The sequence below is a fragment of the Rhea americana genome, unplaced genomic scaffold (assembly GCF_003343005.1).
Source record: "Rhea americana isolate MKP2758 unplaced genomic scaffold, rheAme1 scaffold_5, whole genome shotgun sequence".
Taxonomy (NCBI): Eukaryota; Metazoa; Chordata; class Aves; order Rheiformes; family Rheidae; genus Rhea; species Rhea americana.
In genome coordinates this window covers 4,654,242-4,677,793 of record NW_028186645.1, presented here as the reverse complement: position 1 = coordinate 4,677,793, position 23,552 = coordinate 4,654,242, and the positions used below count along the sequence as shown (strand labels likewise).

The following is a 23,552-nucleotide window of genomic DNA, read 5'->3' as shown; positions in this document are numbered from 1 at the left end:
CTTTAACATCTCATTCTGAAAGCTTCTTCATAGATGATCTAAATGATCCAGCAGTTCTCTACTAGTTGTTCAAACTTCCTGTTCAGGAAGGAAGACTGGGATGTCTTAACCACCTAAAATAACATTTCCCTCTAATTTGCACAAACCTAATTCAGATTTTATGTCTATATTTCTTTCGTATGGGGTGAGGGCATCACAATTAAGCCAGAAACTTTCACCTTTATACGAAATGGCCAAACTCAATCCTTATTGGAAGATGTAAAAATACAGACAAGATGCTTCTTCTGAAATCAAACATAGTACAGCTTGAGCTATGTGAATTTAGCTCTAATTGATCAACTAGATGGTGTGATTACCAGTTTTGCCTCGGGGATCTGACTTGGATATCTCAGACCAGTAAATTGGAAAGACAGGATTTGTTGATGTGGTCAATCAAGGCAAATGTGTAGTCACTTCCCTTTGAAGGAGTGTACATGCCTGGAAACTATAGAGCCTCTTACCTGTCTCTTTTCTTCCTTGGTTAGAGTGTGGTGCTAATAATGCCAGAGTCGTGGGTTCGATCCCTGTATGGGCCAATCTTTTGAGAATTGGACTAGATGATCTCCAGAGGTCCCTTCCAACCTTACCAATTCTATGATACTATGATAATATTCCCCTTTTGTACTCCGTTATGAAATGGCTTTACCAGTGACTATATTGCCACAGTTTACTCTTAAATCAGTATGTACTGATTACCATATTAAAAGGTATTCCTTACTGAATACCTTTTCCTTACCGAAGAATAAGAAAAGAAAAAGGTCTTTTARTTGCTGTCAATATAAATATTGCACATGAAACCCTAGTCTGTTCTATATGAAAAGTTACATTATAGGTGCATTTCATTAAGAATTGAGATTAATTCATGTTTGAGGATGAAATTTTGGATCATAATATTTCAGAATTAAGCCACTGTAGCTGTTACCCAGTTTGCAGATGGTTTAAACCATGAGCCTGTGCTCTTCAGTTGTTAAGGATAAATCTAAGCAACAACAATAGCACATTAAATTTAACTGTACTTCTTTTTCTGCAACTTCTGTTTTACTCTGGGCTATTAGTAGATAGCTCATATTCACAGGGGAGAAATTTAAGATCTTAATGCATGTATTTGGATGACTAGAACCAAACAGGGGAGAGGGGAAAAGCCCAAACTATTTCTTATTCTTCTTCATGATATATATGTTTTTTCTTAAAAACCCACTCTAGTCTAAAAATAATAAAGAAAAGGTTTAAGCATGCTTTGAGTTGCCTGTCAAACTCTGACAAGGTCTACTAAAACTGTCACTGCTGCTGTTAGGATCGACTAATTGGGATGGGACTTTTTGTTGCTGTTTAATGTTCTTTGCTTTTTGTTAATGCTTATCTACAACGACTGACAAATTTTACTTACTCCTCCTTTCTCTCTCATTCTCCTCTCCCTCCTTTTTTTAGGGATTTGACTTCTCTATCTTTTTAGCTATAAAGCTAGTGTCAACAGTTACCTGTTGGTTCCTTCTGAGTAAATTTGGTAATTTAAACCAAGGAATTCCAAAGGTAGTATCATGATATGTTGCAGGTAAAAGCTAAAATGTCCACATGCCCTTTCAATAAGAGAGATTTTGGAATAGAGGGTGATCTTTATGGTTTCATAAACAAGTAAACTATCAGAATTTTGTTTGTGATCATCGTTGTTTTCTGGCTAAAATGTAAGATGTAAATGCAACATTAAAGGTGGAAGGTGAAATACAATGTTAGTTTTAAGTGATAATTTTTATTTTTCATTTTAAAAGCAGGTAGCAAAAGCTGTACTTTTCCTTGGCTTTAGATGAAACTGCAAGGGAAGGGATATACTTGTAAATACTTGTTTGCTATGCAGTAATTTTGAAGATTTACTGCCACTTAAATGCATCGATAATGATTGCTTATCACTAGTTAGTTTACTCCTTAAGTGAGTTTAATATAAACTCTATGTGCCTAGTACCATTATTTTTCTAACTTAACAAAGGCATTCTTGAAGTAGCTTGTAGTGTGCTAAGTAGAACTTAGAATAGGCTAGACTTCAGTGGATGTAAACATTTGAGCTTCAATTTAAATATTTTTAGCCTAAAATGTATTAGTATTGAAAAGGATGTAGGTAATGTTGAAATGTAAGTTTCACTGCATCAGCTGGACTTCTGACATCTTCTAAAAAGCAGCTATCCTGAGAACGTTACATATTGTTCTGCAGAAATGTCCTTATTTAGTGTTTCTCAGAGATAAAAACATTAATGATTAGAGAAAAATGCTACATAGTATATTTTATGGAGGACAGATTCACAGCTAAACAGCTGCGGGGGAAAAAAAGAGATTCCCCCCCCACCTCCCCAACCTTTTAGAGGAGTGCCTGCAAATACTGGGGTTTGTTTTGGGGAGTTTGGTAAGATCATAAATCTGTCTAAAAAAGCTTGTGTGACAAATATTAATCTACATGCTGCCTAGATGCAAGTAGCTTATCCAGTTTGAAAACAAAAAAGTAGGGTTAGCACTGCCTAGATTTGTATGTGAACTTATGATTTATGTTTCTGCTCTGTGCAGATGGCTAAACTATTTTCTGGGTCTTTAGATTGAGGCAGAAACAGTAACGGATCAAAGTCTTGAAAAGGGCTAGTACCTAATGTTTGGAAGACTCTTTAATTGTCAGCCGGAGTGCACAGATTTCTTGAACTTCCTGCCTTGTGTTGGTTGTGTATTACTTGCATGAAGTATACACTCCTGTAGGGCTATTCCATTATACATGCACACAGTCCCTTAATGATGTTCACAGTTCTGTTGAACATCATTATCAATCAATTAGTGCTAAATGTGGGGTAGGAGATGTTTGGACCTACTGCTCAACCCTCTGCTGGTACGGAAGCAGCATCTGACTCCTAAGCAGGACTAGCCTTTTACAAAAAAGAGGAACAAAGTTTAAAAAGGGATGCTCTCCTTAGTGTAAGAACTTGTATTGAATTCTGAGCCTTGAAATGAAGGTTAAACTTTTGCATAGGGCTGTCCTTTGTTGCTGACAACATTCTAGTTTCATTTTTATAATGAAGTGGAATCAAAACAGTAACTGTTTTTTGTCTATAACAGTCCCCAGATATGTACATTGACTAGTTTATTTGAAGCTGTCCTTTCTGTGAATAGTTTCGAAACTTGTCACAGGCCCTGTGACTGGTTTAAGGAAATCATGTCTACATACTGTTTTGCTAAGACAAACCTGCACATTGTGCTTCCAAGGTATTGCTGTGAAGCAGATCAGGGAAGCAATCTAATGTTGGCTGTTCTTTATGTATTGTAATTTTGGGAGCAAGGAAAAGGGTGTGTGGATTTTTTTTTTTAAGTGGTTAGTCCTCTAAAAGGTTAACAGTGTGGCCCTACAAGCCGATGTCAGTAAAACTGAAGAGGACTGAGTAGGAAGCAACAGGTAAAAGACATTGGGCTTGGTCGGCAATACTGACTTCAAGACTCTACATCACTGAATCAAGGCTTGAGTTACGTTTTGATCGAGTCTTTTTGAGAAATCTAGAAACAACTTCTGTCAAGCTGAATTTTGCCTACTGTTTCAGGGAAGCCTGATACCTGTGTCAAATTTGATATAGTTACGGATATGTGGAACTTAGAGTGAAACTATTTGGGAATTTTTATAAAAATAATAAGCTAAAGCAATCATTATTTTAGCTTTGCTTTAAAATTACGTAACCTGGAAAAACTTAACTTGAAAAAAAAAATAACAATAGATAGAGTAAGTAAGTTATCTACCCTATAGTATAAGTGAAAATATTTATCATATCTGAGGGAAATTTAAATGAAGCAAGACAAGTTTTATGACTACTTTCTTGTAACAGCTAAGTAAGTGGCTAAAGCTCACTGTTTGAGCTACTCTGCGTTGTTTTTCCTAAAGGTAGTTCTTTTTGAACAAAGAAAATTTGTGTTTAATTAGAATCTGTTCTATATAATTTATTTGAACAGTTTTTTTTAAATGCTTTCATTCATACGTCAAGTACTAAAGTCTATACGATTTGTTCAGTAATTATTAACTTCATTCACTGATTAAATCTCCCCTTGAGCTGAAGGAAGTTATGTCAAATCATGTTCTCAGAAATGATTAGTTGGGATTTTTTTTCTTTGGTATGATTTAATTAAATTTTTTTTAGAATCTTTCCTATGTTGATTTTCTTCCTTTTGTTAATGGGTGGTTGCACAGGGACAAATAGGCTTGAACTTGATTGGTAAGAAGTTTCATTACAACTGAGTACTTGATTGCAAATAAAAATTTTATATGTAAAATATCTTGACTTTCAATCCTTGTGGAAATGAAGAATGAAATCCTGAGGAGGAAACTTCACAAAAATTTCACTATGGAAGTGCTGTGCTGTAAGATTCTTCTCCTCCCCCTAAATATGTAGTTGGAATGATTTTTTTTTTCTTTAGTATTCTAGAAATGAACTTGTATAAATGTGAAGGACTAATAACAGTAGTAGTGTTATGCTCACAAGAGTGAAACCTTTACATAAGCTATCAACTTGAATTTTTCACACAGGAGTCTTTCTTAGCACTAGTTCTATGAAAATTGAAGGAGACTAAATTGATGTTATACCTTTTGCCCTAGTAAAATGAATAATTGCATTCAGAAGGAGACATTAATGATGCTTTTTCTGGTTTTACTTGAATTAAAAATATTAATGATATTTAAAAATATTAATGGTATGAATGACATGTTTGGTATGAGATATAATCATTAATTCATGCTGATGAATGGGAACAATCTTATATAGCAAGATTATAACTTCTAAGTGCTGAGGATTAAAACTTAAGCATTGCCTTAACTTTCAGATAATGCTTGTTTCTGTTGTCAGTGTTTTGAATAGCTATTTCTGTATTGGCCACTTTGAATTACTTACTTTGATGAGAGGTCGTAATGTTTTTGTTGGTATCTTAAGAGTTGGCTAACTTAGATATTTTTTTTTCCATATTTTTCATGAAAAGGAGTTTCTCAGTATGCATAAGGACAGTGGCTTGTTCATTTTAAAAATCAAAGGTGGGGGACTAACATTCCTAGGTTAGAGAAAAGTTGTTAAAATAGATAAGCAAAACTTGTACTTAATGCTGAAAGTAACCCATAGTACTATTTTAATACAGATTTGAATAGTGCATTTTTCTGTATCTGTGAAATATCTTACTAGCAAGACAATGTTCTTAATTTTAATGTGTAAACAAAGACAAATATTACCTTTAAGTATATCATTTATTCTAAAATGCTGAATATTTGAAAATATTTTTAATAGCTAACTGCTTTTGCTATTATGAATTCACAAAAATTTTAATTATAGAGATATAGCATGCAGTAATCAATGAATCCAGGCACTTTGTATTATTGAAGAGCATGTTCAGTTTGAAATATCCAGCCTTACTGGTCTTAAAGCTGAACTAGTTCTGAAAATAAGGCTGTGTTCAGTTATGAACATCGCAAACAGAAATACATACCTGTTATTAAAAACCATATGGTTGTTCAGGTACGCAAGATGCTGATGTAGGAAACAGATGATTTGAATTATAGTACGATGCCACCTTCTCATTTGTTTCCACTAAATTTCTTTTGCTTATTTTTCTACTCTCTCCTACTACCTTCAAACAGGGGAGAATTGACCTATTATTCCTATGCTTAAGGTGTGGCTTCAGCTCAAGATGTGCTAAAACCTCCTTATGTCTCTGAATGCTTTGAGAGTAAAGTCAGCTGATGTAAAAGATCCTATATCATAGTGACTTCTCACTTTGCAACAAGTTTTTAGAGATGGAGAAAAGTAATTCTGTTGCTGTCATTGGTATGAAGAGTTAACACACAGTGGTCTGGGATGTGGTTGCTAACAGTAGGCTTATTTTTTTCCAGACTATGTGTCTCTGTCTGCTAATCTGATAGGAATAAATAAATAAAATTTATATTTTGTTTCTCTTGGTAACTCTATTTACCTTTATTAGTCCTGTTACAACCCAGGGATCACAAACACAGCAGCTGCAGAAGCATTATGGCATTACCTCACCAATCAGTTTAGCTGCCCCCAAGGAGTTTGACTGCATGCTTACCCAGAAATTAATTGAAACCCTAAAACCCTATGGTGTATTTGAAGAGGAGGAGGAACTGCAACGCAGGTGAGTAAACATTTTAATGGTGGTTTTCTCATATCTTGAGGTACCTGTAGCTGATTACTGAACCCCAAGCATGTTGTGTGGGGGGGAGGGGTATGTGGTTTCTTTTTTTTCTTTTTCTCTTTTTTTTTTCCTTTCCTTCNCCCCCCCCCCCCACCCTTATGGCTAGTGAAATACAAAGGTTGAACCTTATCCTCTTACCAGGAGCACCTCAAACGTAGAATGGATCAAGTCTTTAAATTTAGGAGGTTGCCCCCCCCCCTTTTTTTTTCCCTTCAAAACTACTTGGTTATAGTGACTGCTTCTTTCAGAGACTTTTTCTTAAGCTTTCTAGAATTTTTTTTCAGTACTGCTTCTTGGTATTCTTTCAGATCCACACATCTTGTTAATACAAGTTTTGTTTTGAAAATTAATGGAATTCATGTATCTCAATATGAGCAGGCCTTGCATGCTGGTATTTCTTCTGAGCTTATATAACCTGAACATCTTTAAATGGGAAAGTAGTGGAAATGTTGGAAATGTGACTGTGTGTGTATTTATATACAAACACAAGAGCTATAATTATATCTGTAATGCTATTCTAATTGACTCATATAATGCTGATCAACATCTTGGTAAATAACACTAGTTTGCTATAACTTCATTGTATGTGATTCTGATGTTTTATCAATAGGATTCTAATTTTGGGGAAATTAAATAACCTGGTAAAGGAATGGATACGAGAAATCAGTGAAAGCAAGGTATGGATGTGTTTTATGTAAAAACGCTTGTGTTAATACTTTTGTAGAAAAATAATTATATTCCCAATTTAAACATGATGCACCTTAGATTTGATTAAACTGGAAAAAATAAATACAATTGTTATGTGACTAATTTTATTTATGGACAACGTTGCTCCTCTTATTTCCGGGCAGTGTTGCCCATTTAGAGTTGTTATGCAGGTAAACTAATGAAGTATTACAACTCCCACAAGTTTTTTCCAATATTATTTTCAATACTTCTCTCATCTCCCTAGGTAGAAATACCACTCTTTTTCAGTATATTTATATATAATCCTGCGATGATAATATGCTTACGCTGACTGTGTGAACCAGTGCTAAATCTTAAAATGTATTTCTTGTAGCTTTAAGATTTGGTGCTTTTCTTCACTTTGAATATTCAGTTTGAGAAGTTTATATTCTCTGATGCTGCTTTGTTAGACTGAATATTGATAGTATTGTATTGGATTAAAAACAAAACACCTTTTTTCCATATAACCCAGCTTGATTTCAATGAGTCTTTCTTTCCTCCCTGACCTTTTTTTTTTTTGAATATAAAACTTGTAAAATTTAAGATGAAAGTGACTGTTTTTAGTCACTTCCCCCCCTCCCCTCCCCGCCCCGAAGAAAAGGTATTTTGGTTTGAATGTGTTCAAGTTTTGATTTCTTCGTACTTCTCTTATGAAATGGGCATTTATACGTTTTAAGATGGGGTGTGTGTGTGTATGTATGTATATGTTGTGTTTATATATATGTGTGTATATATATATAAAATTATATATAATAGCTATGTACATATAGGTTCTTGTAGGTTCTCGAAAGTAAAATAGCAAGAGACTTGTCTGGTATACGATCTGAAGCCACTTAAATTCATATTGTGTGTGTGTGTATATATGTATGTATGTATCATGGAATAGCAGGTTATTAGTTTAACTACATCTTTCAGTGAATGACTGTTAATAGAGAGTTTCAAACTGTAAAATATTGCATCCTGTTTTGAAAGGTTAACTGTCTCTGGCCTCACTGCTGTAGATGCAAGAGTTCTTTAAAGATTAAAAAATAGGAATTTTAGTAACCTTACACTAGTAAAGGTACTCACACAGTTCTATGATAAATAAACGTCTCTCTGAAAACCAAACTTTTGTCTAAAGGAGCATAATATCTTATAAGTGTTTTTTGAATCAAAGTAGTTTATTAAACAATGGTATGGTAAATAGATTTCATTTTAAATCAACAGAAAAATACTATTATTAATTTCTCAATCAGTCTAAAAGCCTGAGTATTAAGCAAAATGTTTAATGTCCATAGTATTTCTAAAGTATTGCTCCTAAATAGTAGAACCATTAGAACAAATAGCAAGTTTGAGGTAGTAATTCATCATGTGGCCATAATAGTACAAATAGTTCCTAAGTGGCAAACATACTTTCCTTTAAATACTAAATACTTATGTAAGTGTTAGTTAAACCTTAAAGCTGTTCATCAAAGACAGTATATAGAGAGCAGATTGCTACTCAGAATGTTGTAAATTAGAAAGATTAAACATCAATTTTCTAAAATACTTTTGGCTTTTGTTTTCTCAAAAGTTGTGTGTTTCATAATAGTTTGCTAAGGTAAAATAACCAGCTTTATTTGCTCTATTTAGAATCTTCCACAGTCTGTAATAGAAAATGTTGGAGGAAAAATTTTTACCTTTGGATCCTATAGATTAGGGGTTCATACAAAAGGTAAAGTTTATTTTTATTATAAGAACTAAAATGTTATGTCTGTAAATGCTTGCTTGAGTAACAAGATGTTGCTTTGCTTTTTGAGGTATTGTTAGATTTTTTTATGTCAAGCATCTCTATTCTTCCTTCATTCTAAATAAAACTGTTCTTATGTCATGCTATGCTTGTGAAATAGCAGATGCAAATTAATTTTAAGTAGAGAAACGTGTATACTTGGCTTTTCAGAGTTTGTTGAAAATTGCTATAAATGTTTTAACAGCTGAAGGAAGAATGTATGTCCAGTATGCTTAATGTCTATGAAAATATTTTTAATTTCATTTGGCTTGGGATTACTTTTTATTGGACATAACTGTAGGAAGAACAGCTAATTTTTTTTCTGTTTGATTGCAAAAACATTTCTGGCTATTGCTGGCATTTTATGTCTGTGAAGTGTCAATGACTTAACTGTGCTACGGAATGCTTTCAGGTGCTGATATTGATGCCCTGTGTGTTGCACCAAGACATGTTGAAAGAAGTGATTTTTTCACATCATTTTATGAAAAACTGAAACAACAAGAAGAAGTAAAAGATCTGAGGGTATGCRAATTATCTGATAGAGCTGAAGTAATGATGCTGAAACATTCATAGTGGAAAAATGATGTATTAAAATAGGCAAAAATAAGTTACTGCTAAKGCTTACACTGAGTCTTTAGTTAACCTAGAGCAAGGCCTGTCACCATATTTGAAATAAATTGAGACCCCTCTAAATCTTATGTGTTCCTCCTTACTAGATAACACCAATTTCAAAATCTGAATGGGAAAATAATCTCTTAAGTAGTGTTAATACTGATGAATTTTGACTCACTGTCTGTAGCAGCAGGCAGATGTAAATGCAGGTGTTTGGTTTTGATCCTTTTCAAGATAACTTGTATGTTTATGATGAAGGTTTTAAAAACAGTAGGATAACAAAATACTATATAGTTTTGTGCTTRTATAAACAATTACTGTGATACTAACAAAACCTTCTATTTTGGCTGTCAAAAGTGCATCTGAAAATGAAGGTAGCCTTCTTTATTTTGCAAGTGTCTCATTATTACATCTTTGTACAAGACTTTTAACGTATAAAGATGAAATTTTCACTCTTGAAGAGATGCTTGCATACAGTGTTGTTTCCATTGTACCTGAATCACGAGCCTTTCTAGGTCAGCTAGTGAGAAATTTAATCTCAGCATTAGCTCAGAATGAAGTTTCTTTTCTTTCTTTTTAGATGAAGGTTATTACTTACTGGCAAATGTTAAGCTCTAGTTTGGTTTAGTCCTGTTCTGATAGACTCTCTCCTGCAGCATTATTTCACTCTGGTAACAGGATTGGTTTAGTGCAAGCATCCGGTCGTGATACTACATGCACTGAAGCAATTCTATTGAATGCATGAGAACCTTTTTTATAATGTAATTTTAAGTTTTCTAATTAGTCTTACTCCAACTTTTTTTGGTGATGATTCAAACTTACATAGTTGATGTAGCCCAAAGTTAGATTTAAAACATGCACACGATTGCCTCTGCAGTGATACCAATAACCTTTAGATCAGAGTGTTGTAATGTTTTAAATCATGCCAGCCAAGTCTAAGAAAGCTTGTCCACCTCTGTCTTTGGGGAACCTAGGCTTTCAAAAGGAGTCGCTTTAGTGAGTAAATTTGGGAGACTTGCTAGCTAGCTTCATACCTTGTTTAGGATTCATGCTGCCAACCAGTAGATTAAGATTAGGTGTGTAGGGTAGCATTGTTTTATTCTTTTAAGAACTAGAATACTCTCTTAGAACTATACTTAAGTTCTGGCAGTTCCTAGATTTTCTTATTGGGGAAGTATATAAGGCTGTCCTAAAGCTCTGTGCTCTTGCAAAACTGATGTTCTGCAGATTTGGCATGTTCAGATGCTCAATCATCAATTAATGAGCACATTTAGAAAAGATGCTTGAACTTTGGGAATTGGTGACTTGCAACTGGATTAGATGAAGTCAGAGTACATAGTCGCACAGTTATCTCCTTGTCAGTTGTCCAAAGAGATACTGATTGTGGAAACAAATAAGAGACCCCTAGAATACCCACAGGTTGGCCTTGGAGTATTCAGAGATGCTATGAGGAATAAAAGATTTCTGATGATGTCAATGTCCTACAGTGACAGAGGAGAGTTGGATCTTGAGGTAATATTGTCAGTGCAAATTTGGGCTATAATTAACATGTAGGCAGCTGTAACATAGTATATATAAAAGTAAGATTTAAGTCCTTACTGCATAAATCTTCAATTGTGGAGAAAGACATNTATTTCTTCTCCTGAGATTCATACCCTTCCTGAAGATTTGCACTCTTTCATCATAGGAAATTTAATTAATTAAAATTAAAATTAGCTAACCGTTTGAGCTGATGAAAGTGTGCTCATATTTCTGAAATGTTGAAAGCAGTTCCTCACATTTCCAGGCAGAGCTCAGGTGTCCAACCACAAGCACCCAGTGGAACTTGGAGAGACCTGGTGTCTTGGTGTCTCTGAGGTACCTGACTAGCCCTAGCAGCTCTTGCAGGAGACCTGCAGGAGACAAGAGCCTCTCAGAGCTGCAGATGGAGGCTAGGTGGAAGGGATCAGGGCCCTTTGACATGGCACAAGCTGTCCATGTTCTTGTGTCTGCATCCAATCCCCAATCCTAAAAATCACTTTCCTTTTTAAAAAAAGGAAAGGAAAACATCAATAGAAACAGTGTTTCATTGTGATTGTTTAGACTTTCTAGCTTTTGCTTGTAAATGTTATTCTCTATGCTGAAAATAAAATGTAACTTCTTTTCCCCAGGCTGTTGAAGAAGCTTTTGTCCCCGTTATTAAACTTTGTTTCGATGGGATAGAGGTAAAGATCTTTTTGTTTTGTTTTGGTAGAACGTTGAAACAAAGCTTTCAAAATACCTGTGACTTACATAATATTCACTAACATAAGTGTCATTAAAGTGACTATCCTAGGTTCATACTTAAATACAATTCTGGTCAAATACTTAATCTGCAGTTATGTATTTTAAGTGAGACTTCAAGACTGAAACAAATCTATCTTGATATACTTGAAGCTGTGTAGAATATCTTCTTGTTTTTTTTTTTTTTTAGGCACTGTTACCTACTTCTACTAACTATTCATCATTTAATAGAAATTACATTCAGAAGTTCTGAATAATGCAAATATTGGTACTCTGTAGGATAGATCAGTAAGCTAATGTGGCTTAAATTATTTTTGGCTGTTAATGACTGACTGTGCAGACCTTAAATTCAGATTTGCTTCAAAACTTTATTACAAAAAGTCCAGATCTTTGTTGAGGTCTCAAAAATCTATTGCTGAAAGGAAGTTGGATAGTCCCTTCATCCTGATCTTTTCAGACTTTTTTTGCATCTGACCAAAGCTACTGTTCTAGTCTGTGAGTTTCTATCCAGTGGCTGTTGCCTAGTGGTCAAACTTTCCTGGAGTGGATGTGTTCATGCTTCTTAATGGAGAAGACAGGAGAAAAGAATGCCAAAATTGTGTTTTGTTAGCATGTTTCCCTTAGAACATTGCAAGGTTCTTTGTTCTGTGGGTATCTGCATACAGTTACCTATTCAACAGTGAGTATTATCAGGATTTTTTGATTTTCAAAATTAATCAAAATAAACTTACTTTTTTTTTTTTCTAGTATTTTCAGATTAGTGGTTAAGAAAATGTGAATACTACTTAAAAATGATACTGTTGATCTTCTTTCAGACCATTTTGTAATCAATCTGCCAGCTTCTCATGGTGATGAGACAAAACATACTTGCTGTTAACACAGAGAGTTGTCATTCTTACCTGGATAATGTTAACCACTGGCTGGTGAATAAGGAAGCTACCTCAGTGGGGAAAAAATTTCCATGTTAGTCTTCTAACACATGAAAATTTGCACAGTAACCATACTTAGCTGTAGTTTWTACTCAAGACTGCAGTTTCTTCTCTCCCAGTTTGAGTTGCATCTCTGCCCTGCAATTATAACCGTCCTTAGTGAGGGCACTGGCAACTTGTCTTTTGAGTTTCAGGAAGGAGATGATTGCCCCTCACTCCTCCACCTTTTTTAGCTTTACTTATTTGTGTGTTTTTTGGTATTTATTGATGCTTAAGCAGGAAGATGTGTGTGCTCCAAATTTCAGATATATGGTACTATATAGTAAGCTAGCCTGTGAAGTTGCATATGTGTGAGACACTGTATTACTGTCCATGTACAATTGGTTATTAGAAACTCTAATTATTCTGGAGAATTTATTGTTTACAGAGCTAAATAATGAATCTTGCTGTAGATACCTTCTTAAGTCATTGGCATTAAAGCCACAGTGTTATGTAGGTGTTTATTTGTTTGTTTAATGGAATTCAAAACTCGAGGTTAGATAGGGAAATCGAAACTCTCTGCTACAGGAGTAGTAGTGTCTTGTTCCAATACGGTAATTCATAGTAATTTATCCTGGGCCTTGATGGCTTAGATTTAGGACTGGAGACTTAACCCATGCTGCTGACATGGCATGAAAAAAATCTAATCTCTAACACTGACTTATCCTAACACTTGCAGCTGTTGTTAGGTCAGTTTCTGATGGTTGTGACTGTGCCCAGCTTATAAGTACCAGAAGATGGAGAGCATGCATGCGTTTAATGTTTTCTTAATCTAGGCAAGAGGTACCCTATATTACTCTAAAGAAAACACTGATTAGAGGAAAAGGGCATTAGTTTAGTGGTGATTCTGTCAGTTAAACTTAGAAGCTTCTACCACTACCAGTTTTTCTATATGTATGTGTGCTCTTGCTTAAATTTTAATTTTGTTTTTTGTAGAAAACTGAGCTTTTTCAAAAAATGACAAAGATCTGATTTGAAAAATCCTTTTATTGTTAGTAAACTTCAAATCTTTAGCAATGCTTTTTTTTTTCCTAGAGATCAGAATAGAATTTCAAGCTGAAGCTCRTTTTGAACTTCATTAAATTGAAAGTATTTTCAGCTTAATTAGGAAATTCTAGTATATCTTGTTGTTAAGAAGCTATTACAAACTTTAAAGTATTCAGTGCACTGTTGATTTTGGGGTACTTCTCCAAATAAGTTGTTTTCAATCATGTTTAAGAGATGGATACAATTTTTTAAGTATCTATTACAAATTTTCAATTTTGAAGTATCTTAATTCATATATGCATACTTGTTAAAGCTGTGATGATGAGTTACTGCAGAAGTAACAGCAAAGAAAGTGGGCTTTACTTCATGACTTAAATTTATACACTTACTCAGTAGTTTGCTAGATTTTCAGAAGTCTCTGTATATAAACAGTATGAAAACCTCAGATATTTAAATGCACAGAGATAACTAGTTGCGTATGTGCTTTAGAATGCTAGATATAAAAGGTTTCTACCATATTTTCTGTATTCCAGTGATAGTTTTGAAAATATTTAGATGCATTCATCTCTTACTCTGATAACATAGTAGACTTTTGCATCCTGAACCTAGAAGTGGTACTGGTCCATAAAGAATTTTTATTACACTAATAAAAATGGACATTGGTTTTATATATGATATGGTTCCTTACTGATCATAATCCAGTATATATTTCATGTTCTTGTAAAATACTCTTTTTATGATTACTAAGCTTGATTAAAATCAGTTACAGAACTATAACTTGGCAGAAGAAAAATCAACTTCCTTCCCTTTTTTTTTTTTTTTTAGATTGATATTTTGTTCGCAAGATTAGCACTGCAAACTATTCCTGAGGACTTAGACCTCCGAGATGATAGTCTACTTAAAAATTTAGATATTAGATGCATAAGAAGTCTTAACGGTATGTATATATAGTTTTGCGTATGTACTTCTTTGTCAAGTCTTTCAATAAGTATCTTAGATCACTTTTATATGGAGTGTTATCTGCTGTGTGTGTGTACATATGTTATCATTTTTGTATGTTTTAATATGCATAAGCAGTTATGGAATTATTTCAGTGATAAATTAGAGGTATCAAACTGCTGGATTTAGGTCAGATCATTGATAGTTTGTGAGGTTTTGTAAATGTTAACTTTTCTGTAATACTGAAGCTTTAAAAATTTGGTACTGATATGGGGGTGCAGGGGCTTCAGACTATGTGCAGCTKGGGGTAAGCTCAAGTTATCACTGGCTTTTGTTATGAACTGAAATTTTGATTATCTCAAGTAAAATTGGACATGCGTATACTAAATTTGAGAAGAGTAGGGAGAAGGCTACCCCAGCAACTTCCATTGTTTTGCAAAAATTAATATTTGTGCAGTCTTCGGAATTCATACTTACCTTTCACTTTTGTGTAGCTTCTTTGACCTGGTCTTAGAGCAGGTTATAAGAAAACAGCAATAGCTGCAATCTTTTATTAACTCAATTCTTTATTAAAAATCTGTTAAGCAGGTAATACTATCATCTTTAATGTTGTTCTTAAGCCTTGCAATGCTCATCAAAGTAATGATATAAATTTAAAGACTGCTCTTTTTAGATTATTCTTTTTACAAATTAAAGAAAAGCTTTAGGTGTATTCTGTAGGTCTGTGAAGGCTCAAAAGCTTTAACTGGCTGCATGTTCTGTGATGTACTTTATAGAGCTTCGTAGCAGTAGAATTTAGAAATTCTGTCTCTTTCTAAAACAACTTGTGTTGCATCTCAGTAGTTCATTAATACCAGAAAAATGAGTAGCAATGTAAAGTCGTAGCTGTAAATACGTGAATCGTCCTCCTGAGCACCTGGAGACATGTTGGCGGGGGTGGGGGGAGGGAGAAGGGGCCACAAAAAAGACAACATAAACATGAAAAATTTTTCAAATTTAAAACAACAGTCATCAAAAGACAATTTCCAGGATGGTGACCAAAAGTTTGATGGCTTTGGAGGGGGAGGGCAAGGGAACGAAAAATTTTGAGATAAGGGTAATTTTTTTTTTTTTTTTTTTTTTTTTTTTTTTCGGCATACGAGATACTGATGTGACTTTTTTTTTTACGTGTGCTTTTCTGGGCAGGTTGCCGGGTAACCGATGAAATTCTGCATCTAGTACCAAACATTGACAACTTCAGGTTAACACTGAGGGCAATCAAACTGTGGGCAAAACGTAAGCAGTTTTATTCCAAAACTTTTGAAGCTCTCACTAACCGTTATGATTACTGATAACTTTCTCTTTTTGTCTTTCTCCTTCTCAATCCACAGGCCACAACATCTATTCCAATATACTAGGTTTCCTTGGTGGTGTTTCCTGGGCTATGCTAGTAGCAAGAACTTGCCAGCTTTATCCAAATGCAATAGCATCAACTCTTGTACATAAATTTTTCTTGGTATTTTCTAAATGGTATGTTGTTTTTTTTAAATTTAGATTACACTAAAATAAAATTACTTTGTAGACACTAAATTTTAGTCCTGTTTTCATGGTATTTTTTTCAGTTGTTATCAGGTTAAGTTGGTAGCTAAGTATTGTCTACTCTAGGTACCAGAGCTTGGGACTTTTCAATAAAAGTCATTCAACATGCCTGGTTCTTGAAGTATCCAAACCAACAATACTAAATTTTAAATTAGAATGTTCTTAATTATTTGTTGAAACTCAATGTTATGTTTCAGGTAACTTTTATATAGTGCTAAATAAGACCTAATGCCCCAAAAGTTTGAGTCATTTAGCACTCAGATATATTTGGATGATTGGGAAAGGAGGTGTATCGGTATCTGTTTTAGGCACACATCTTAAAAGCAGTTCAGGAGGACCAGAGGCAGAAGTCTGATTTCTTTGTTTTCTTACTGTGGAGAGAGAGAAGGACGTGTTTCTGGATTAAATGTGGTTTGATACTTGTAAGCTAGTTAACTCAGATTGAGTAACTCTAGAAAGAATGGGAGCATTTCAGGTAAACGTAAAGTGAACTGGACAAAAGTATACTTTGCAGATTACCACTGAATACTATTTTTCTTAGATTGTCTCTGGAGACCTATATTCTTCATGAGGTGTTGACAGATTTTTAGAATACTTGCAGCAAGTTGTTGCTTTGCTTCACTTCAAGTACAGTATCTTCCTTCTTATAAAGAAGATAATTACCACAGTTTCACTGTATCTTAAATCCATTGGCTTTATAGCCTTTTTGGAGGGCCATAGTATTTATTAATATCTTATGAAACAAAGGTGTTATAGGAAAATTGGTTGCAAATGCCATTTAATGTGCTCCTTATGCTTAGGAAGTTTCTACAAATTCATACTGTGCATGTCATGAGCATTAAAGTACAAACACCATAAGATCTAACTGACTTTATCTTCCTATAGAAGTGCTTTATATATAAACCTTTTATTCATGGTAGTGGAGAACAGAAGTGTTGCTTTTCTTTGWTAATTTGTTTCAGTCAGCATGGTTTCTTCTCATGATTTGTGTTGGGGAAAAAATTAACTTAGTGTATGTGCTTTGTAATGATGCTGTTATGATGCTGGCTCTTGCTCCTGTAGTTTGACCAGGAAACAGCTAGTATAAGGACAGATGGAATATTGATCTTCATAGAGGAGATGCTCTTCATTGTTAGATGTATAATTTAGGCATTTATAGGAGTTTGCTTTAGTTACCTAAACCACTGATGATAAAGCTCTGACTTAAAGGCAAAGGAAATTGATTGTTCTGATGCCTTGGAGAAATTAATTATAGCCGTATTATAGCTCTAGACTACAGATTATTTGAAGGACTACAGCTAGAACAGTTTAGTCTTGAGGAAATGATACTTTACCATAAGTACAGAGTGAAGAAGGGTCACATTCAAAAAGTATTGTTTGTTGAACATAAATGGTTTTATCCAATAGTCTTATTCAGTGCTACAATCTTTTTAAACAGGGAATGGCCAAATCCAGTGCTATTGAAACAGCCAGAAGAATGCAATCTTAATTTGCCTGTATGGGACCCAAGGGTTAGTGTATTATTTTTTCCCCTATAAGTGACACTGTACAGTAAATTCAGTTGCTTAAAGATTCCCAGGTGAACTTCGTTTTGGGTTTATCAAACTTAATATTTTGATACTATGTTTTCTTTATAGTAACCTCTAATTCCCTTGTGTGTGGAACAGTTAGTTTAATTCTGTAAACTGGCCACTTGAAGCACACTTACTGAAAAATGTACTTCAACTTTTTGCAATAAGTGATTTTTAATAGATACTCAGAGTAATTAGATGTATGCCTTAAAGCAGTACACTATTGAAAAATTTCTTGTTTTTAACAGTTCACTTACTGTCTGACTTGCAACCTGTTATTTTGTAAATGTATTGAATTCACTGCAATGCAACCGTCTTGACTGAATATGGCTCAGTTCCGTATGGTTGTTTGTACAGTAATGTATCTTTTCATCTTGGACCAAAGAAGATGATAACTTGATTTTTAAGTTTTGCATAGTGACGTCAATATCATGAATACTATCTTTATAGCACTTCCTTGGATGTGAATGCTATTCAAGCAGACAAAATAACAGCCTCCAGCAGACACATGGTTCATATCCTCAGGTTTCAATAGGGTGTAGCGTCAATGGTTCTGTTTTGTTAACTTTAAAATTCTCGGTGCTCAAGTAAGCACCAGAGATTGAGTTGCACAATCTTTTTTTTTATTATTTTAAAAAATCTACTTTTCTGTTTGACAGAAGTCTATATTTAAATAATGTGAGACAGTTGAAAATAGTGTATTTGAGTAACGCTGTTACCCCTGGGGTAGGGATTTGAAGTCAGTGTATGATGTGAGCTGTTTGTACTGTAGTAGCTAAGCAAAATGTGGTAAGTTAAGGACAAGGTTTCATCCTTAACTTTCACTTAGAGCCTATGAAAGACAAAATTATGTTATTTAAATGTTTTTTTTTCCTGTGCTGTTCACTTCTTATTGTTCCCCGTATGCTGTTTTAATAAAGGATATGTTAATGCAAGTGCTGCTTCCCTCAGGTTTCCCAGAGCCTCTCATGTTAGACTGGCTCATCATTTGCAGTAGTGTTACAAGACTAAAACAAAAAACAAGTTTCACAGGGTCTCAAGACAGCAATTTCTCTGAAGGTGCTTATGTTGTGATCTGATATCCTTGTTTTGATGTGCTCAGAAGCTAATTTCTATTAAAGAGAGAAATTGTCCTGTTCAGTTGGTATTTCTAAATCCAGAAACACCAACATCTTGAGCTTGATATACTGCTAAATTTATTTGACCTTCAAACTAAGATGTCATTAGAACTTGAGACTCACTTTAGCAAAGGGAGAAATCCAAATTTATTAACTTATGTGTGTGCTTGAAGAAAACTGATTGGCTGTTGTTATATATAGGTAAATCCCAGTGATAGGTACCATCTTATGCCTATAATTACACCAGCATACCCACAGCAGAACTCTACCTACAATGTGTCCGTTTCCACACGGATGGTCATGGTTGAGGAATTTAAACAAGGTAAGTATTATCTTATACTCTATATAAATGTATTCAAAAGGATTAAAATAGTTCTATTGTGGGTACRCTTGTTTTAAGGGGGAGGTGGGAGGATATTAAGTAACTTCTTGACATTAGAATACTTTCTAAAGCAGGTAGAATTTAGCAATCTGTTATGCTGCTTTTGGCTGCAAGTACCAGATTCCCTAGAAGACTGCTGCAAGTTTGTCACTTACTCCTATAAACTGAAGATAACTTATTAGAATGCCATCTGCTCTGAAAATAAGAGCTACAATTGAAAGTGTTTTTTTTTTTTTTTTCCCCTTCTAGTGGCTTTAGATTCTGTTGGAAAACTATTCTGACTATTTTCTGATGGAAAACTAGTGTAATAGTCTCCTTTGATGGCAGGTACTAGTCCTAATATATTGACTTGCTCAGAGATAAGTRCTTGAGACTCATTCAGTTAATCTATTTAATAGTTACAGTAGATATGAGAAGATGTTGTCAAAGAAAGGAGAGGACTTGATACAGAGAACAACTCTTGGAGACAATGTAGTAGCTCATTGTCTTGTTTCTTTACTCTGTCATACAATGCTTACACCAGAGATAATTCAAGTACTGTAAGAAGAATCTTTACCTTCTTTGGACTGAGCAAGTTTACTCTGTGCTGTATCCAAAAGGTTAAATTGAGTTGTACTGCACTGCAAAGCAAAATTGTATTAAATCAATCTGATTAACTTAGGTTTCTAAACAAATTATTTGATGAAGGTTCTTTCTTAGTAATTAATAATATGATCTGAGTAACTAGTGACTGCTTTATGGAGGGGGAAAAAAGGTAAGACTACTGGAATATAAAGATTGTTGATAAGCTCTTTTGAGGAAGGGGAAGAATAATGTGTAATAATTTTAGTTCATAAGCTGGTTTACTCTGGATATTAAGCTGTATATAAAAGAAGAAAAAAGCTTAAATGTTTTTTTATAATTTAGGTCTTGCTATCACAGATGAAATTTTGCTGAGTAAGGCAGAGTGGTCCAAACTTTTTGAAGCTCCAAACTTCTTTCAAAAGTACAAGTATGTATTTTATGGCATGGCAGAATGTTTAAGTTTTATCAGTTAAAATATCTAACAATGCTTGGTGGCACAGGAATTTACATTCACATACRTTAGGCTTCCAAAAAGTATTGCAAGTGTTCTAGGTGTTTTATATAGAGGAGGAGTGAACAGTCTTGTCCTTTCACTTAGAAAATTAGTAGATTCCTCACATACTTAGTTGTCTTCAGTCTGTACATCAGAAACCTGTTAGTCTATGACTACATATCTAGAATGTCACTAGTTAACTATAGAATTGGTATGTTACCAATATAATTGAAGACCTATCAGGTGGTTTGACTAACAAAAATGTTTTTAGTGGTATCAGTAAGCATTCTAAAAATAGGTCTTATCTCCTAGGAAACAAGACATTAAAAGAACTAACTCTGCAGGTCAATACTTAAGATGAATACCTACTTAAAACTGCTTTTTTCCGTCAATATAGTCAACAGTTCACTCTGATAATAAAAGATACTTTTTACTGTTGTGTTGACTTAACTTTCAGATGTACTAGTTATTACTAGTTTTTTAATTAAAGCTTAAGGCTTTTGGCTTTTTATTAATATTCTACACCTAGATTCTTTAATTTTATAATGTCTCTGCATTAAGGTAAATACTCTCAAGTTCATACTTTTTTACGTATCTTAGGGTTTCTAGTATTATGCTTGTGGGGCAGAAGCTTGTTTAAATGTATATTGATTTGCTGAAAGTTGTATTTTTATAATAAATATGAATTATTAAAATACGGACTACATCTTCTTTGCCCTCAGTTGAAATTTTGGAGACCCATTTTTCTTGAATCAAGTATACTTTACACTTGTTTCTGTGTTGGGTGGTTGGTTGGTTATGTACTAATCTAAACGAGACTGAAATATACAGTTCCCCCATTAAAAAAGACTGATGACCTTCATAATGTGTCTGTGTTTTGTTTCTATACCTTTTGCATGATAAAAAGCTTTAAAACATTTGGATGGCTTTTATGTTGTACCTTGGAGATTAAATTTGGAAACTTAAAAGAGCACTGGAAAGTGTTTTTTTTTTTTTTTTTTTAAGTTAAAAATGAGCTGCAGACGAATCAGTTTCTGCTCAGGAGGATGCTAATACCTTCCTTACTACATTTTCTTTCTTTCAAAATTAGAAAGAGTAGGAAGCATTAAATATCATTTGAAATAATCTCCATTTTAATGTAGTTTTATGTGTACCAGCTTTAGCCATTTCATCAATAACGGCAATAAAAGCTTATTTTGCTAGCACTAAATATCCAGGTTTTGTATATTTTGCACAAGATGTTGTTTGTTTTTTCAAATGTGGAATGATATTATTGAGCCTGCTAATTATTTAAAATAAACAAGATTTTGAATGCTGCACCCCTAGCAAGTCAATTTAAAAGCTTGGTTAATAACGTTTCACATAATAATAATTAAATGCATTCATCAGTATGGAATAAGTGTGGCTCTTCGTGGTCAATATCCATCTGAAAACTAGGTGTTTTTCTCTTCCCTGTCTTCTTCTCTCATTCACCCTGGTGTTTAAATTATAGGCATCATGAACTTGTTTTTGCTGTATACAAAGCAGTGTATAGTGTTCTACTGGATAAGAAATCTGATCCTTGCTCTGAGACATTTACCTCTTTAAAACATTTTTCCCCTGAATGTATTGCTTTTGTATTCTATATCGGTGTTAATGGCAATCAACTTCATTAAATGTCCATGGTGATCATAAATGCTTTTACTTTGTTAGCCCTGTTTAAAATAAGCAAACTTCAAAAATGTGTGACTAAAGAAATCTGGAGGCTACTGCATACCTGCATGACTGGAACAGATTAGAAAGAGAAGTCTGTGGGTTTTTTTTTCCCCCTTTTTTTTCTTTTAAATATCAAGAATTATTTGAAGTTAGGAAGTTGCAATATGTGCCATCTGCACTTCATGTGTATTTAGATTTTCAGATGGGGGAAATGGGCAACAGAGAACATATGCTCAAATGCTTTCTGGGTATAGTATTTTGCAAGAAAATAAGTATAATTTCAGACTGGTATAACATCAGTATGCAGTGTTACATGAGACTGAAATGGCTAGAACTTTTTAACGAACAAGTGAAATGTGACTCAGAAAAATAGCATTCCATTAAGTGAATTGTAGCATGTTTTTTCTTCTTTGTAAAGATAAATATCCTGCTAAATAGATGTAAATAGACTCTAAACATACCTTTTACATGGGCATTTTAAACAGTTGCCTGCATGTGGTTAATTTAAAGTAAATAGCCTGAAAAGCCTTATGAAGAAAAYTTGGAATGAACTTGTCCAGGTGTTCTCAGTTTTCAGTACTATCTTTTATGCCCTCTTTAAAAATAGTTTGAGATTTTGTAGGTGCAGATGTTAATAGTGTAAGATAATTCAGATAATGCAGCAAATAGCTGTGTTCTATTTTCATTAAAATTTAATGATGATAGGGAGGTGGTGTGAGGTGGGAGGGAAGAAGCACTTTAAAAATATGCATGTTGTTATTTTGATAATACATACATACATCTGAAAATAAATATTATAACAGTTAAGAGGTTAAACCTTAATATCAGGAGGTTTTCCCCTGTTTTTATGATATAAAGTAATGGATGCTACTGAATTGGACATATTCTTTGTTATGAAATTAGAATTAAAGAATCAATAACATCTTTTTTTCTGTAAAACTTAGCTGTGGCATTTTGGACCCTAAAACTAACAATGTCTTAACTTTTAACAGCAATTTAATGTTCTTACTGAAAACGCAATACAGTTCCAGTGACTGATTCCCCCACGGCACTGTTCCGCAAATTGTGTGTGGCAGAATAGCATCATACGCYTTGCCTTTTCTTTTTCTATTTATATGCCCTAACTAGAAATACCTGAGTGAAAATGGAAAATCCATTAAATGCACTTTGATTAAATATGGCTTATTTTCTTTATCTAGGCATTGATTAAAGCATTGAAGCATCCTTCCTCAACTAGTTGAGGCTTAGGCTTTGGAGTTGTACTCTAGAAGTGTTTGCTTGAAGGAGCTACTTTTAACGTGTAACTGGAAAATGAGTTTCTCCAAATACTTGCAGATCTGTCTGTTTTCAATTCATGCATGGTTAAAAACAGTAAACTTAAGCTGCCTTTCCCACTGAATGAAACACGTTTTTTGTGTGTGTGTATSCTACATATGATGTAGGAATTTTAGGGCTAACGGTTGCATATCCAGTGTTCATTAGAAGAAGTTGATACTAGAAATGAGTGACTACTTACCCAGTTAGTTTGGGGAAGGGGATCTTTTTCTGTCAAGGTTCACGTTGAATTCCAACTGAATTGGCAGAATATGCCTGTGTTGCCAGGGTGTTACACTATTCTGGCAAAATCTGTTATACTTCTCCTTTATCTCACTTCCCCCCCCCCCCCC

At 34.1% G+C, this 23,552-nt stretch overlaps 1 protein-coding gene across 3 annotated transcripts in view; it reads left to right on the top strand.

Moving 5' to 3' along the window:
* The window catches only part of PAPOLA (poly(A) polymerase alpha), a 46,044-nt gene that overhangs the window by 4,177 nt on the left and 18,315 nt on the right, over positions 1 to 23,552 (top strand). For all 3 annotated transcript variants that reach the window (XM_085317477.1, XM_085317476.1, XM_085317475.1), the window contains exons 2-12: positions 6,013 to 6,183; positions 6,854 to 6,920; positions 8,581 to 8,662; positions 9,129 to 9,238; positions 11,479 to 11,532; positions 14,371 to 14,482; positions 15,670 to 15,759; positions 15,855 to 15,993; positions 17,501 to 17,573; positions 18,953 to 19,073; positions 20,040 to 20,124. In XM_085317477.1, the coding sequence (XP_085173603.1) occupies positions 6,013 to 6,183; positions 6,854 to 6,920; positions 8,581 to 8,662; positions 9,129 to 9,238; positions 11,479 to 11,532; positions 14,371 to 14,482; positions 15,670 to 15,759; positions 15,855 to 15,993; positions 17,501 to 17,573; positions 18,953 to 19,073; positions 20,040 to 20,124 (1,104 nt within the window). The remainder of the gene's footprint in view (positions 1 to 6,012; positions 6,184 to 6,853; positions 6,921 to 8,580; positions 8,663 to 9,128; positions 9,239 to 11,478; positions 11,533 to 14,370; positions 14,483 to 15,669; positions 15,760 to 15,854; positions 15,994 to 17,500; positions 17,574 to 18,952; positions 19,074 to 20,039; positions 20,125 to 23,552) is intronic.